This window comes from Musca domestica, unplaced genomic scaffold (genome assembly GCF_030504385.1).
Source record: "Musca domestica strain aabys unplaced genomic scaffold, Musca_domestica.polishedcontigs.V.1.1 47, whole genome shotgun sequence".
Lineage (NCBI taxonomy): Eukaryota > Metazoa > Arthropoda > Insecta > Diptera > Muscidae > Musca > Musca domestica.
This window is the reverse complement of record NW_026712338.1, coordinates 463723-482170: the sequence shown is the minus strand read 5'-3', so window position 1 is coordinate 482170 and position 18448 is coordinate 463723. Positions and strand designations below refer to the sequence as shown.

Sequence of the window (18448 nt, the reverse complement as noted above, 5' to 3'; positions counted from 1 at the left end):
TCTCTAAGTCATTTTTTGAGTCAACAACAAGAATCGGCAAATTTAAAACCCAAAATGTTGATATAAACAAGTTAAAAAACAGTAAGTTCGGCCGGGGCGAACTTTGAATACCCTCCACCATTTGAACGAATTTTCAAAAAATAAAACCCGTAAAAATTCTGTTAAAATCTTAAAAATACCGAATATAACCGAATATAGCTGGGCATTGTTGTCAAAAGCCATTACCATATTCAAATTCGAAACTTGAAATAAACGAATGTAGCTAAAATCATCAAAATACCGTACATAGGGAGGTATCGTTACATCGGAGCTATACGAAGACCTGAACTTGCATAAACAATTTTCTGTTATAGTCTGTATCATCTATTACGAACTTCAAATATGACATCTCAAACAATTTCGGTGAGTATTGTACATAAAATCGTCAAAATACCGAATATAAGGAGGTACTGATATATGGGGTCTATACGAAGACCTGGACCTGCATAGACAACTTTCTCTCATAGGCTGTAGTATCCATTACGAACTTCAAATACCAAATTTGAAACAATTACGGTGAATAATGTAGCTAAAATCATCAAAATACCGAATATTGGGAGGTACCGTTATATGGGGTCTATACGAAGACGTGGACCTGCACAGCCAATTTTCTGTCTAAGGCTGTAGTATCCCTTTGGAACTTCAAATACCAAATTTTTGAGTGAATAATGTCGCTAAAATCATCAAAAGACCGAATATTGGGAGGTACCGTTATATGGCGGCTATGTGAAAAAGTGGACCTACATGGCCCATTTACGTACTTAAGCTGCCTACTTGCAAAATAAACATGTCTGCAAAATTTTAGCCTTCTATCTTGATTCGTTCAGAAGATCGCGTGATTACAACAGACAGACGGACATCGCTAAATCGACATAGAGTTTACGCTGATCAAGAATAAATGTACTTTGTTGGTTCTTACATGAGTATTTCGAGGAGTAACAAACGGAATGACAAAGTTAATATACCATCCGTAGTATTGTGAAGGGTATAAAAAGAAATTAAAGTTGACAACATTGGTATTTATCGGTAGGTATTAACGGCTACTTTGATTTCGTTGGTATCTTTCCGAAAAATTTTGTTAATTGCCGAAGTTATATGCATTTTAAAATGAGTTAGAGAGATACAGATCGGTTCGGATAAAGCTTTAGCATCTATATAGTTTCATTTCACAAATATTTTGTATCGGGTTTATAATAGACAATATATCCAAGTTTAAAAAGTTGTAGTAAAATACCATCCTGACCTAAGACAATTTGTCTTTTCTAAACAACAGGAAAATAATAAATGGTCATAATTAGACTGTTTCAAACAAGTTTTTCGATATTGTGGTTAAAAAGAAAATTTTGATGGTTTTGTGACGATTAACGCGTTTAATCTGATGTATGTGAATTTCATTTATATTTAGCTTTTAAAATATGTTATGTGTCTGCGTTTCTTGCGTATTTTTCCTGTTCACTCAAAACTACAGTAAATGAGTTGAGTAAGTTTAAGTGAAAAAATTGTTGTTAGCACAAACAGGTGTTTTTTTTAACAAACTATCGAGAACGTTGATACACTTATACATCCTATGTGATTCTAGAAAAAAACAATCAAATAGCTTTCAAAGGTTAGTATCAGCTCACACATATGGTAAATGCTCAGGATTCAAGCTGATTACGAGTATTTGGTGAACACACGAAAAACATCAGATCTACAAACGTGTGGTGGGTATTTAATTTTGGCTAAAATTAACTAAATATTTATTTTATAAAAAGTTTATAAAAGACTTGTTAAAAAAAAAAAAACAAAAATTATGTACACATTCCAATTGAGGCAATATTTTGGAATCTTTATTATGAACTAATTTCCAGTTCAAGTATATCATTTTTGCGGTGAATTTTTATGTGTTGAGCCAAACCAAGTTTGTTTTTGAACGTTTTGTCACAGAACGGACACACATGATTGCGACCTTCCTCGTGCGTAAACTTATGCTGCAGCATAGTCTTCTTTGTCTTAAATCCTTTGCCGCATATATCACATTTAATGTCCCGTATATCGGTGTGGGTTCGTACATGATTATTCAGCTGATCCTTCTTGTAGAAACCTTTCGAACACACAGGACAATGATGTAAATACTGTTTTTGATGCCGTCTTTTATGGGTTTTAAATGCCTGACTGTGTCGATATGAGGCTCCACAAATTTCACAGCAGTATGGTTTGGAGCCTGTGTGGCAACGTAAATGAATTTCCAGATCGGCGGGCCTGGAGAACTTCTTGCCGCATTCTTTACATTCATAGCGCAAGTCATTCATATGTCTTCTAGCATGGGCCATGTACGCATCTGTAGTTTTGTACTCCTTTTTGCATAGCGAACACGTTAGAGGTATTGTGCCATCGTGTTCAGCCATGTGTACCTTCCAATTGAGAGGACTGAGGAATGAACGATTGCAATCTGTACACTTAAAAGGTCCCACATGATCTGTTAAAAATACCAGATGCTTGTACAAATCAAATCTCTCTTTTGTGGTGCGAAAGTTTGTTGTACTATTGCGCTTCTCCTTAGTGAAGAACGCATGAATTGTGTGTAAATAACGTTTGATGTTATTAATATTGACTTTAATGCCCATTTCGTTATCTATCATTTTCTGCATTTGTGATAGGGCTTCCGAACGTTTGTTAGTGCAGACATTTTCAATTAGTTCACAATTCCACAGAACTGGCAACCGTTTATATATTCCAAAGAGATGTATGATTTGTTCAATTTCCAGTGGCGGTTGGTTAGAATCTAAATTAAAAATGGAACAGTTTTCCATATAGGGCTGTAAGAAATCCATTTGCTCATAAAACCAAGACCGTGTATTTTTGGTTTTGCTGTTTTCGGCTCCAAACTCGTTTTCTCGCTTCAAACGTTCTCTGTAGTCATGTCTTAGGCGTGCTATAACCGCAGCAACTTCCTTAGTCGTCATATAAACATTTATTCTGTCTTTGACTTCATCGGCAATTTTCTGTAGACATTTCGGGCGTTCTTTGGCGCGTACATCAGGAGGATTGTTGCTGTTCCACAAGTATGGTTGTTTCTTGTAGGCAGCGATTATTGTGGTCACATTCAGTTTAATACCCATAAAATTTCGTACAAACATTGATGTTTTACTGTCTTCACCATCATCGGTACACTATGAAAGAAGGATGCTGAATTAAAAATTATCATATGATTATGTATGATATCTACTTCATCTCCAGACTCCCCCAACTCAAGCATGCACTCTTCCTCGGCCTGATTTTCATCAGATCCCTTTTCTAATTCATCTTCATCATCTGGTTCATCCTTGGAGCTATTAAGATGTTCGATCTTCTCATCAAGATACTCCTCTGCGATATCAATTACAGATATGGAGTCCTGAAAATGGACAGTACTTAGTATTTTACTATTTATACAGATGAAATGTAAGAGTATTCATACCATATCTTCTGGTTCCAATTCGGATAATATCTCATATTTGACAGTGACCTTTTCCTCCACATTAGAACCTTCGTTTACTTCACCATCAAACATATCATCAATCAATGCTGAAACTGAGGATTTTTCATCGAGCTCCGCAATGTTTTGTTGATAGTGACCTAAACAATGCTCTATTAACATGTCCATATCCGTATAACAGTCCTCACATTCTATACACTTAAGTATGTACTGGTCCTTGTAATCCAACGATGGTGACAACAGAATTTCTCCGCATTTTATATATTCCATATAGTCACACATATTAATTTTTTCCGATCCTGCACAATATGAAACATGTAATGTTTGCTCTCCCTGAGGTTCCCACAATTGATTTGTTTTGTTTTAAAGCGTGTTGCCACACTCACAGGGTCTGATCAGATGGCAAATATGGTTTTATAACATAGCTGTGTTCCATTTTCAACAGGGAAAAAAAAGAAAAATGAGTTCTGGTGTAATTGACAATCATAAAGTTTTCAACTTTTTTTCATTTTTTGATTGCGAAGTTATATTTGTTTCAATGAATTCCAAAAATAAAGCAGAGAACGCTTATTATTTATAAATAGAAACTCAGGGTTTACATTGCAGAACAAATCATGGTACAATGAAGAGAAGGTAGGTCAACTTTGAAAAAATTGCAAGTATAGAGGTCTACCTGTTTGGCTTGTAATGTCAGAATTAGTATCAAAACAATAAAAAAACAAACAACTTGTTGCATTTATTTTGAATAAATAATTGAAAACGCGATAACTGAATGAAAAGTCAACACTTCTTTTCAAAACCAGGTTCTATATATCTCTAAAGGATTATTTCGCTACAAAAACTCTAGATTTTGTCGATGCATACGATGAAATAAACATTTTGAAAACATCCGAATTTGAATGTTTTCTGAACAATTTTTTTGTTATTGAAAAGAAAACACATACATAAACAAATAAACATGACATATTAAGCCAAGAAAATAAAAAAATTAAAATCATATGGTATCATAGCCCTACCTTGATATCATTGTACCATGGAACAAATAATCCTAATTTTTTTTATTTTAATGCTACAATTCCTCTCAATGCATAGTTATCAGCTGCAAGCACAAATATTGTTGCACTTCAAGGAATCGCTGGGAAATCGTGTAAAAGTAATTTCCCTCTCAAATTGAAAATGTTGCATATTCATAATAAGCCCAAAAATGGTTTATAGTCGAAATTACGATATAAAAGTATTTTTAATACATTTATTTTTGCAAGTTATGCAGAATAATTTTGACAGTTAATGGCAACAACATAGGTTTTTGTTTAAAAACAATAGACGCTTTGTTAATGTTGACAAGTTTTAACTTTGCATTTACAGCCTGTTTTTATACCCTACAACACTATGTGTTGGGGATATTATAAGTTTGATTGGGCCAGAATTTATGTAACACCTCGAAATATTGGTTTCCCATATAGGAAAGTATATATGGATCTTCCTAGCTCGCCGAGCTGAGTCGATCTAGCTATGTATGTCCGTCCGTCCGTCTGTACATGTTAATTTGTAATCACTCTACAGGTCGCAATTATGGCCCAATCCTTACGAAATTTTGCACGAAGGTGGGGTTAGGGTCAGAATAGAAACCTATTTCTTTTGGAGATGATCGCCAAATGTTTAGGGGTTGAAATGGACCAAATACTGAAAAAATGTCGGATTTTGCAGTAGCTATACAGGCCGCAATTATAGACCAATCGACGAAATTTCGCATGTGGCTAGAGTTTAGGGCAGGGAAGAAGCCTACCAATTTGGGTGGTCATCGGATAATATATAGCGGGTAAAATAGACCATATCTTTTGAGTTGAAAAAATTCAAAATTTTTCATTAAACCGCAAATATTTTAAACCCCGGCGAAATCACAAAGCCATGACAAGGTTACTTCGGATCTTTACATTGATGTTAACATCCAACAAATCGGATATATAGCAAAATATGTGCGATATATATGTCTATCAAAGAAGATATGCTTGAAAGATCTCTTATATGTCGAGAACGGCTGAACTGATTTCGACAGTTCTCATTAATTCAGAATGGCCTCTTGGGAGGAAAGAAAAAACGTCTAAAAAAATCGCATAAAAATATCTCTCTAAAGATGAAAATATTGATTTTGTAACATTTTCTCATATTTTTTTCAATTTTGTCACATTTTTGGCATATTTTCATTTTGAATTAAACTTTTGGTAATATTTCTACAGCTAACAAAACTAAGTAGTTAGGATATCAGGATATCATACAGAGATCGCATTTATGGCCCGATCCTAACGAAATTTAGCATGGGGATCAGATGAGGGTAGGAATAGAAGCCTACTCTTTTTGAAGATGATCGCTATATATTTAGGGGTTGAAATGGACCAAAAAACTGCCAAATTGTCAGCAGGTCGTAATTATCGCCCGATCCTCACGCACATTTGAATGAAGGTTACCGCACATTGCAAAAGCCAAGCAGTTTCGGATGGCATCCAAAAATATTCAATGTGTGACAGCGACATCTACCAATAAATTGGAAATGAGCAAATTCGTTTAAGTTGCTATTATCCGAACGAAACATGATGGTTTTCTTTTATTATTTGTCACAATATCTTGTGGAGTTCTTTCGAGTATCACGCCTATATAAACTGTATGGTTTATTATAGTGTTGTAGGGTATTCAACGGTCGGCCCCGCTCGACTGTAGCCTTTGCTTACTTGTTCTTTTTAATTTCAGTGTTTTCATATCCATTATTTTGTTAAGATTTCGATTTAATTTTATTGGGAGTTGTGCTGCAAATGAAATCAAAATTTAAAAAAAGAATAAAAAAATGTCAAGAAAACATTTGAATAATATGGTCCTGCAAGATGCGCCTGCAAAATGTTATTATGTTAAAACAGTTTATATGTTAATTTGCTATTATCACTTACAATTCCAGCGTGATTCTGTAACCAAAGGCCAATTTTTGTTCAAAACTATAGGTCTCTGCCTATCGTTTTTTTCTGACGTTCTTTCGATATTTTTGTTACAAAAGCCCAAAAATACAATGCGAAGTAAAAGCTTTCGTGTGTATGTCACTGACATAAAAAGCGTTGGCTTCAAAAAACCCAATAATTTTTTCAGTCGACAAATTTGCCAACTATTGGCAAAAATATAGTTAAAAAACAGGCTGTTAGTTTTTTGCAAGAAAGTAAAAATTATTATACGATAACCAATTTACATGGTAGAATCAAGGAAGTAAGGTCATGCAATCATATGTTTACAATTTTTTCAAAAATTATTCATTTGACAACATCTCATTGTCAAAATTGGTATTTTTAAATCCATTGTACAAACACAAATCAGAGATGGAAACCTGTTTTTTATGTAGTGAAATGTGACAAGGTAAATTACAGAGAATGCAGAGAATTATTTATTTGAAATGACTTTACCTTCTTAATTTTACCATACCAATTTATCTTTTATGATATCGAAAAAAACTGCAAAACTAGTATATTCTTGCTGGAGTTCTGGAACGAAACAAATATACACATGGTACAATAAGGAGGTAGAACAGCTTCATAAAACTACAAAAATACTGCCCTGAGGCTATGCCTGCTTTCTGTCAGAATTATTCAAATTTATAGGCATCAAGTTATTTTTATTTATTTGGTATTTTTTGTTCATTTCTAAAATGAGTCAAATAGCGCGAAAGATGAATGAAATGCCTGGATGTTCTCTCAGAAATATGATCCTAAGTGTTCAATCTTTCATTTCCATGGGAAATCTAGTTAAAGTTATTAATGCGCGCTACGCAGTTTAAGTTTCTTCCAATCATTGATGTTGAAATATTCTGTTTTTATTTTTCAAAACAACAAATACATACACAAAATTGGCAGAAGTCGGGCACATTTAGAAAAAAATTGTAATCAGCTGGGAGCTCTACCTTACCTTTTTATTGTACCATGATTATACACACGCAAGTGCTCTGTTCCAGAACTGCAAGAATATATTATTTTTCTCTTATGATATCGACAAAAATGGCAAAACTTGTATATTCTTGCAGGTTCTGGAACAGTGCACAGAAATTTGGTTAATACCTTTCAAAACCATGTACACGAATTAAACCGTTCATACGGAACAGTTCGTAATTACCGGTTTTTGCGGAAATTCAAACTTGTGGGAAAAAAACTTGGATGCCAAAATTTGCTTTCGTTCAACATCATTAAGCTCGTCTCGAAAGAGAAAACAAACACTTAAATCATAAAACATATGATCTTCGCCTTAACAAGGAAAAACTCAAAAATTCAGCCGAGCCCGGCTGTGGGATTTGAACCGCGGACCTCTGTGTGCAGCCAACTAGAAGTTGCCATCTCTACGTTCAGAGCCATTAACCCGTCTTCCTAAAGCAGCACTAAAAACAAGTGTATGCATTGGAAGCAATGTAGTTGTTGTGGACAAAAAAAAAATCCATCACTACAAAAACAAAACGTTGCTGTGAAAAAGATCTGCCAATAGAACTTGAGTCGAACCTGGAGAGTTTCTAGTGTATAATTCGCATATGCTAATTTGCAATAAGTTCGAAATATATACTACTTTCCAGAGAACGGCCCTTGTAAGCCATCATCCACATCAAATATGCCTGATGAGCCGCTTAACCAACGGCGAAACGCGTCGCATAGTGGTGAGTGTGTGATAGTGTCTATCTGGCTTTCCTTTTCACTGCAAATTTCAGATCATTAAGCTCGTCTCGAAAGAGAAAACAAACACTTAAATCATACTTTTCGTTCATAACTTCCACTTTTCCTGAAAAATTTTCAAATTTCTCCAAATATTTCTATTTTGTATTTTTTTCGATAAATGATCATATTTGTTAGGGTTCCATTCCTAGTTCTGAGAGTCATTTGAATGGAAAAAGAATAAACATTGTTGTTCACCTAGAAAAAGTTGTAAAGTAAATTTTTAATCGTTAAGCTATTAGACAGTGAATCACGTGCCATACGAACTTAGTATTAGAGTTTTGTCACGGGTTTAAAAAAGTCGTCCCGAAAAAACCAAACTGGCAACGCTGCTAAATGTAATAACTCAGTTCTTTTTCGAACCGCATAACTCTTCTATTTACTGTTCTTCTTCAATTGTTTATGCGTTTTTGTTTTGATTTTAAACTTTATCGTTCTTACAGTTTGCTGTTTGTTTCTTATTTATACGACGACGGTATTTGGCAGTAGCAAACTTTTGGATTTGTGTAATCTGGTTGGATTGCATCCTGATCTAAGAATTACAAGCTTTATTTTCCATCCTTCAATGAGACTTCATCATTGAATAATGGAGGAATATATTGAATATATTCTTTGTGGAGAAATATTAGTAGCACCTGCGATAGATTCGAAATATCAATACTGCCTGAAATGCAACGAATGCAGTGAATACTATTCAACATTGGACGAGTTTATTGCCCATCATCAATCGGACCACAATGTTGATGGTCTGGACAATATTTCATCATCACCTGCTTCAGAAGTGGAATGCAATGAGGAATATTTAGAAATATATTCACCGCTATCCGTCAAGGCGGAGCATTCGAATGATGGCTGTGAAGTAGCACCTCCACTGTCTCCAACAAGCTACAGCGAAACACAAACACACGATAAGAATATGGATGATGGCAGTACAAAATCTGAAATTGATGACGAGGAAGGGTTTAAAGGATTTGAAAGCGAAGGTATGGCCGGAGATGATGAGACGGTAAGTTAAACGATATATTAGAAAATTATTCATAATATAAAAAATTGGCATTTTCAGGACCCTTTAGATCAACCACAGTGTGAGCGAACAGAAGGTCCTATTAATGATGAAGACAACGATAACGCATGTCTTGAATCAGAAGCTGAGGTAATTATTTACTAGATAACTACAATATAGACAATATAGTCTTAAACGACTTGAAATTACTAAGAATCTTTGAGAATATTGGCCATAGGTTTTATTCTGAAATAAACTTCTTTCAATTTCTAACATTATTTGATGTTTTAAGCCTTAAATTTTTATGTAACAATTGTTGTTATAGCAGGCCTACTAAAAATGGTGATCTTCATTGTTTCTCAGGATAGTTTCCAACTTCCGGGGTTACGATACCGTAGTATTTTTTAAAGAATCTATTTCCTTATCTCTGTCTTCAAAATGGTTTTTGTGATCAAAACGGCTAAATGTTATAACAGTTATAATCTATCAGATCTGTTACTCTTGTTAAACTTTAAAGATAGTGAACCTTTTATTACTTCTCTCTTTTTTTTGGTTACAGTGGGAACCAGAGGACAACAAAACTAAGGTGTTCGTGAGTCAGTTCTTGAAATGTGAAAAAAATTTCCTAACATTTATAGAGGCCTACAAAAAGCAACCTCGTCTATGGAATTGGAAGCAATATCCGTCAAAGCTTAACTCTAGTAAAGAGCGTGAAAAATATTGGTCGCAAATTGCCGCAGAAATCCGAAATAATTTAAACATTGAGATTACCTGCAAGTACGTATCAGCAGTAATAAGACGAATTCGAAATGGTTATGCCATTAAGTTGAATCGCCTCAAGTCTTATGAGCAGCGTGGTGGAACACTTAAAAGCAGGAATATTCCTCAGTGGTACTTTAACAAGATGCAATTTCTAGAACCATTTCTGAACAATTATTCTATTGTAGAAATTGGTGTACAGCGGCAACCGTTGGAGACAGAAGAAATTATACAAATTCTAAAGATTTATAAAAGATTTCCACACTTGTGGAACACAAATCTCGTAGAAAATGTCTGCACAAATAAACGCGATGAAGCTCTAAGTCAAATGATCGAGGCCTTACAGTCAGAATTATCATTGCAGGTGGATGATGTAGCCCTTAAGAAGTATTTGTACTGCATCCATGGCCACTTTACCACCGAGAAGGCCAAAATGCTGCACAAGAAAACATCGACCAAAGACATATCGATATATTACGAGCATATGTTGTTTTTAGATGAGCATGTTGGCCCCTTCTATTGTTCGGAGTGTGGCAAAAAACATAAGAATCCTCTGCAGTTAAAAGTACATGAATCTCTGTCACATGGTCTGGAACCTTTAAAGTGTCCTCTCTGCGTCAAAACCTATACCAATGTTCAGGCTTATACATTTCATGCCCGACGACATATGAACGATACCAGTGAAGTGTGTAGAGTTTGTGGGAAAACATTTATAAAAGTTGTAGATCTAACAGCCCACATGCGTGGACACAATGGCATTAAGCCATATTTCTGTGAAATATGTGGCTCTTCGTTTACTATGCCATCGTCATTGACCGAACACAAGAAGCGACACAGTGCCCAAAATAAAGAACATTGTTCAATTTGTTCCAAGGCGTTCTTTAGCAAACGAAGATTAAATATGCATCTGTTAACACATTCAAATTCGAGAAGTTTCGTTTGCAACATCTGTGGAAAGGCATTTAAAACTAAAAAAACAATGCGAGCCCACGAAACAATACATGAAGATAGCCGCAATCATCCATGTCCGCTTTGTGGTAAAATGTTTAAAAATAGAATTGGTGTTACGCAGCATTTGAGAACGCACCGAAATAACGCCGATACAGCATCAAATCCTTTTATTGGTAGTTGAATGGAGAGCCGTGATATATTTTTTTTAATTCAAGAGATATCTATATAAGAACAATAAATGTTATTTATGTCTTTTTAAATTGATGTTTTTATTTTAGATTAGCAATATTACAAATAAGATATATGGTTTTTGTATGATGAATGTGAAAGAAAACTCCATTCCAAATGAGGGTTGAGTGAAAAAAAAACAAATACATAAAAACTTATTTGCGATGGTGTTTTTCTGCGCTTTCACTTTCGTATCGTCATACAAAAACCGGACCAAACTTTTTTGTACTACAATTATAATAAACTTTAAATGTTGAAATAAATAATAATAGTCGAACGATAAGGTGACTGTCAATCATATTGTTTTAAACTTGTCAAATTCAATCGAATGTTGCTGTTGTTAATTTACTTGTTTTACTTGTTTTTCTTTCTTGCTTCTATATCTTGCCTATCTCAACAACATTCCTCTTCCAAAAATGAACACAATGGATCGAAGGCCTCCGAGCGTGTAGCGGCGCATCCTTTATTATTTCTATGTGATGTATTTCTAAATGATGTAAATCGGTATATAAATAACTAGTTGACCCGGCCCGCGTTGCTGGCCCTTAGTTTTAGTATTTCCCATTTATGGGAAATACTTCTTCGCGACGACGAATTTGTGAATTTATGTCAAGTTAATATATTTAAATGAACTTGTAAAACAATCCGACATTTTAGCAATTCGCGAACAAAATTTAGCGTTCTAAACCAAATACTTTTGTGGGAGATTTTTTTAAGAACAGTAAATGTGATTGTATTTGAAAACTAAGAGCAGAAAAGGTCTATTTATCTATTTCCGAAAAGAGGGAAAAACTTCAAAAGGTCAAATAGGATACATACATACATCACTTCGACTCAAAGCTTCCAATAATAAAACTGATGCTAAGTCAATAATGACAAAAAGTAAAAACCAAATACAATCTTCCCATTGAAGAAAATTGTTCGTAGGCTATTTCTGTTCAAAAACTAACGTGCTCCAGTCTATTGAATTGATGTAGTCTTTTGAACCTTAAAGAGTCTCACCATGCGTGATATATGAGATTCTTCTTTATTCTATATTCTATAAAGTATTTTGTAAGTAGATAATTTCTGTGGTTTGAAGGTTATGTTCACCGAATGGGTTGTAATACCTCAAAATATTCTTTGGTAGTCCCGAGAGTGAAATTCTACATTTATCTAAGTCATCTGCCTACCTTCAAGAGATTATGACATACTTTAAGATTGATGTTTGAAATTTTGCACAGACGTATACATTAATCTAAAGTTTAGGTTTAGCTCTCAAATAATTCTACTATCTGACACTCGTCATTTTGCATATTTCTGCCACCTCCGACCGAATAAGCTCAAATCTTTGGATTTTAGAAATCTGTTTCCTCAATAATTGTGTAACATTGGCTCACCGATGTAGCCGACTATTTCGGCGGTCCCAAAAGACAATTTTTTTTTTCAAACAAAATATTTAAAAACTTGCCAGACTAATTCGGTGCAATGGTTCTCTTTTAGGCACAACCTCAGTATAACGGTATCTTCAGATTTTAAGTATTATGTTGCTCTGAGTAGCAATTTTAAGTTAAATTAGTATTTTAGCGTTCCAGGTTCTTAGAGGATATAAACCAACATTTTTATTGCCTCACAGAGGGTAAATCTTGATATCCGGAACATCACTGATCCCAATATCGATTTCCGATAGAATGGGCTGTAATTTAACCTTTTTGGGTTTCTATTGGATCTGGATCTGCTATACGAAAATAAAAGGCCCACGCTTTGAAATAAGCTCCACATAGATGTGTTGGTCAATTTCTGCTCGAAGTCGCAAGTTTCATTCTATTGGGCAATAATTAGATTTTCTTCGCTTTTTATATCCTCCACCATACTATGGAGGGTATATTAACTTTGTCATTCCGTTTGTAACTCCTCGAAATACTCATGTCAGACCCAACAAAGTATATATATTCTGGATCAGCGTAAAATTCTAAGTCGATGTAGCCATGTCCGTCTGTCTGTCTGTTGTAATCACGCTATCTTTCGAACGAATTGAGATAGAAGGCTAAAATTTTGCACACTTGTTTATTTTTCCAGTAGGCAGTAAATGGGCTATGTAGGTCCACGTTTTCATATAGCCCCCATATAACGGTACCTCCCGATATTCGGTATTTCGATGATTTTAGCGACATTATTCACCGGAATTGTTTCAAATTTGGTATTTGAAGTTCGGAACTGATACTATAGCCTATGACAGAAAATTGTCCCCCATAACGGTACCTTCCAAAATTCGGTATTTTTATGATTTTAGCGTCATTATTTCCGGAATTGTTTCAAATTAAGTATTTAGAGTTCGTAATGGGAACTACAGTCTGTGACAGAAAATTGTCTATGCAGGTTCAGGCCTTCGAATAGGTCCTCCCTATATTCGGTATTTTGACGAGTTTAGGTACAATACCCACCAAAATTGTTTGAGATGTCGTATTTGACGTCGGTAATGCTATAGCCTGTGACAGAATATTGTCTATGTTGGTCCAGGTCTTCGCATAGCTCCGATATAACGGTACCTCCCTATATACGATATTTTGATGATTTTAGCTACATTATTCACCATTTACTTCGAGTTTCGAATTTGAATATGGTAATGACTTATGACAAACAACGCCTATGTAGGTCCACGTCGTATAGACCCCAATATAATATTCGGTATTTTTAAAAGTTTAACAAAATTTTTTAAAGATTTTATTTTTTGAAAATTTCCAAATTCGTTCCAAATGGTGGAGGGTATTCAAAGATCGGACCGGCCGAACTTACTGCTTTTTAACTTGTTTAATATGTATTCAAACACAAAACATAAAATATTAAAAATGTTCAATTCAAAATGGAAAGTCAAATTGAAATGCGATATAAACATTTGGCAAAGAGTTAAAAAATTATTCACATTTTTATACCCTACACCACAAGGTGGTCAGGGTATTATGTCTTTGTGCATTTGTTTGTAACAGGCAAAAGGAAACGAGATAGACCCATAGTTCCTTTTGATGGTCAGAATAGAATCACTTTCTAAGTTGATTTATGCATGTCAGTGCGTCTGTCCGTCCGTCCGTCTGTCCATGTATTCTTGTGAACAAAATGCAGGTCGCATTTATTATCCAATTGAGATGAAATTTTCCAAACAATATTTGTTTGGCCCAAGGACGAACCCTATTGAAATTGGAGATAATCGGTAAAAATTTAGATATAGCTCCCATATATAACTTCGTCCGATTTACCTTTTATTGTGCACCAAACGTCTAATATTTGCCCAAATGGGATGGAATTTGGCACGTACGACCGAATTGAGTCTAGAAGCTAGTATGCCAAATTTGGTGAAGATCGGTTCAGATGTAGTTATAGCTCCCATATCTATTGTTCATCCGATTTGTTATATTTGTTACCCACAGCTGTAATATGCACTCCGTAACAATGATATTCAGGGAAATATATCAAATACAGCTCAGAAATTTCTTTGCCAAATTTTATCCAGATCGGTTTAGATTTGGATATAGTTCTCATGTATATCTTTATCTGATTTCAAATTAATTTTGCACCAAATGGGCAATACATGTCCGAATTTAAAAGTTACAAATGCTTCGGCATATTTAGTCCTTTGAATTTTCAATTATGTAGCAAGATAACAAGTAATCGATAACCACATTGCTACACAATAAGAGTTGTGAGTTGACTGCCAAACAGAATAAACGTGTACAGATCAGGTGTGGCCGAACACACGCGAGAGAGAAAAAAAAAAAAAAAAGAAAGAAAACGACGCCAACCAGTGTGAAATTAACAAACAGTGAAATCTTCTAATAAGATTAGAACATTAAACTGAAAATATTAAAGGGAAATGGTGCGTGAAGATTTAGTGGCCCAGCTGGGGCTGGCAGGAGTCAACTTTCCACCAACGGCAACAATTGCCCAGCTACGCGAATTGTTGAGAGAAGTGGTAGGGGCAAGCGTCTCATCGAGTGCATCGTCATCGCCGACACCAATACCACCACAAGTAAGCGTAGCAGCTAGCGGCCCACCACCACAAGGGCAAGCAGAAAATGTAGAGACACAGCAACAGCTAGACAACGCAATTGCGCCAACGACTCGACAACAAGCAGATGTTCTGTTACAAACACCAACAACAACAAAAGAAATGGCAAGCAAACAAGGGCATGCAAACGGACAAGCAGTTGGGGTGGTAACAGACAAAGAAGGGCATGCAAGTAAACGAAACGAAATAGCGAGCAATCCAGAGCATGCTAGCGAACAAGACAAGATAATGCAAGAATTAGAGAGGCAAATAAAAATCTTGAAACTAAAGAAAGAAATTAGCGAGCTGGAAGAACAGTTGGAAACAAGAAAAAGTGTTGCCACATTTTCTGATGTGGAAGGTGCGTTGCCAAAATTTTCAGGGGACAATCAATTAATAATAACAAAGTGGATACAGGAATTTGACAACATAACCAACGTAATGAAGTGCTCTAAAACAGAACAATTCATTTATGCACGGCGTATGTTAAAAGGTAGCGCGGCCCTGTTTTTACGCAGCACAAAGTCAAATTCCTGGGAAGGCCTGAAAAAAGAATTATTGAATGAGTTTGGCAGAGTAGTTGGGGCGAAGGAAGCTCTAAGAAAGTTGGACGCTAGAAAATGGGACAGACAAAAAGAAAGCCTACACCGGTATGTCCTAGAAATGCAACAACTAGCGGAAGACACTCCACTCTCGCAGAAAGAAATAGTGGAGTACATAGTGGATGGTATGCTAGACAAATCAGTGGCAGCTTCCATATTCTTCAAGGTGGTCACGGTAGCCGAATTTAAAGAGCTGATACCAAAATACGAGAAAATGGTGGCGGACCGAAAACAATATCAGCCGAAAAGTGATGTGGTGAAGCAGGCACCGCCAACAGTCAAGTGCTTCCGATGCTCGAAGTATGGGCATTATTCAACAACTTGCACAGAGGGACAGCGGCCAATAGCGTGTTTCACTTGCGGAAAAAAGGGGCACATGAAGATCAATTGCCCACTACGGACGGTAGCGGCAATCCCAGACGAGGAGGAAGTAGATTGGAACATACAGGTGAGAGTAGCTCTGAGTCCCAGTAATTCAAAATAATGACGGACTGTAACTCTCTAGCTATGACATTGGGGAAACGAAATATCAACAGCCGCATTGCACGATGGGCCCTTGAACTAGAGAATTATAATTACACCATTATGCATAGGCCAGGGGAAAAAATGGCCCACGTCGATGCACTGTCTAGAATCGAACCAGAGAATAGTAACAAAGTAGTAGCGACAATCGAAATAGAGGATATAGACTTCCAATTATGTGCGGCCCAAGCTAGGGATAAGGAAATAAGTGAGCTAAAGTCGAAACTTGAAAATGGAACCGTGAACGGATATGATATGGTAAACGGGGTTATATATAGAAAAATTAATGATTCTTTGCGGTTCTTCGTACCTAAAAGCATGGAAATGGAAGTGATACGGGAAATGCATGAAAAGTTAGGTCATTTAGGGGTTGACAAATGCTATCTGAAATTAAAAGATCACTATTGGTTCCCAGAAATGAAACAAAAAGTAGAGGAACAGAAAAAGAATTGTCTTAAGTGTATCATGTATTCAGCCCCTCACAAACCAAATGCGAGGGCACTACATAGCATCCCAAAAGAACCCAGACCCTTTCACACAATTCATTTGGATCATTTGGGCCCATTACCATCATTGCAGTCGAAAAGAAAGCACATTTTAGTCATAATCGATGCTTTCACAAAATTTGTTCGACTTTATCCGGTTTTAACAACGAGCACCAAGGAAGTAAATGCAGCGCTTCTCAAATATTTTGACTACTACAGCAGACCGGTTAGATGCGTAACGGACAGAGGGAGTTGTTTCACATCAAAGGAGTTTGCCGACTTTTTAGAAGAGAAAAATATAAATCATGTGAAAGTGGCAGTGCATTCACCCCAGGCGAATGGACAGGTTGAGCGGGTAAATAGGACTTTGGTAGGAATGCTAGCAAAACTCAGCGAACCTGTACAACACGCCGATTGGGTGAAACAACTTAGCAAAATAGAGTTTGCATTTAACAACACTGTAAATAGGTCTATTGGTGACACCCCTAGTAGAGTTTTGTTTGGGGTTAACCAGAGAGGAGAGATAGTGGACAAACTGTCAGAATACCTTGAGGAGAACTTTTTGGACCCGGGGGGGGGTATCCAAGAAATCAGAGATAAAGCGGCGGCTGCCATTGCGAGGTCGCAAGAATATAATGAGCGGAGATTTGAAGAGAAAGGTCTTACTGTGAGTTCGTTTAAGGAAGGTGACTTTGTAGTAATCAAAAATGTGGACACCACCGCGGGGGTTAATAAGAAATTAATTCCGAAATTTAAAGGGCCATACACTGTGCGTAAGGTGTTACCGAACGACAGGTATGTCGTTGGTGACATAGAGAATTGTCAAATCACCCAGATACCTTATGAGGGAGTGATAGAAGCATGTAACATGCGCTTATGGAAGATGAACGATCCGGATAACGGGACTCAGGGTTGCTCTAACCCGCAATGTATATAGTAGTAGTAGATTGTACATAGTTTAGGTTAAGTAGAATAAGTATCTAGTCCATTTATTTAAGTATTCTAGTCTATTTTAAGTTTACCCCGTGTGACCGGGGCGGTCACAACCGTCAGGTTGCCCGAGCTGTAGCAAGATAACAAGTAATCGATAACCACATTGCTACACAATAAGAGTTGTGAGTTGACTGCCAAACAGAATAAACGTGTACAATTATTATATTATTATTATAATCATAGGGTGTATGATTGAATTCTCCCATAAACACTTTTAATTGTTATGTGGAGCTCAACTAAATTAGCAAAGTGGTGTAGGGTATCATAAAATCGGCCCCGCCCGACTTTAGGACTTTCTTTATTGGTTTATATTGTAAAATGGTGTGAATTGTCAAAATCAGTTCTCGAGTTTTAAGGGTAGTAATTAACATAACTTTATTTTATATATATAAATCTACAAATAATAGTTTTGTTCATTGCAGGAAAAATTAAAAATTTTACATTTTACGCGATTGGATTTGGACTTTATTTTGAATTGGATTGGTCTGAATCGTCAAAATCAGATCAGCCGTTCTTGAGTTATAAACGTAGTAACTAACGCAACTTTCTTTTATACATAGGAATAAACTTGAAATCGGGGCATTCAATTTATGGGGGTTATAACAAATCGTAGACCGACATGACCCATATTTGGACTGTATCAAATTTAAATCATCTCGTA

At 35.9% G+C, this 18448-nt stretch overlaps 3 protein-coding genes across 3 annotated transcripts; 2 read left to right on the top strand and 1 right to left on the bottom strand.

The window, feature by feature from the left end:
- Positions 1 to 1633: 1633 nt before the first annotated feature.
- On the bottom strand, positions 1634 to 3862 carry LOC131804691 (zinc finger protein 722-like). The gene is made up of 3 exons (XM_059127752.1): positions 3479 to 3862; positions 3248 to 3415; positions 1634 to 3191 (listed from the first exon to the last, which is right to left on the bottom strand). The coding sequence occupies exons 1-3, from the start codon at positions 3776 to 3778 to the stop codon at positions 1872 to 1874; spliced, it is 1788 nt and encodes a 595-aa protein (XP_058983735.1). The 5' UTR covers positions 3779 to 3862; the 3' UTR covers positions 1634 to 1871.
- A 4728-nt stretch (positions 3863 to 8590) lies between these two features.
- LOC131804672 (myoneurin-like) lies at positions 8591 to 11493 on the top strand. Its single transcript, XM_059127732.1, has 3 exons — positions 8591 to 9229; positions 9287 to 9376; positions 9786 to 11493. Exons 1-3 carry the CDS (start codon positions 8810 to 8812, stop codon positions 11115 to 11117), a joined length of 1842 nt encoding a protein of 613 aa, XP_058983715.1. The 5' UTR covers positions 8591 to 8809; the 3' UTR covers positions 11118 to 11493.
- Positions 11494 to 14847: 3354 nt separating this feature from the next.
- On the top strand, positions 14848 to 17405 carry LOC131804689 (uncharacterized). Its single transcript, XM_059127746.1, has one exon. It carries the CDS (start codon positions 15012 to 15014, stop codon positions 16269 to 16271), a length of 1260 nt encoding a protein of 419 aa, XP_058983729.1. The 5' UTR covers positions 14848 to 15011; the 3' UTR covers positions 16272 to 17405.
- Positions 17406 to 18448: the final 1043 nt, after the last annotated feature.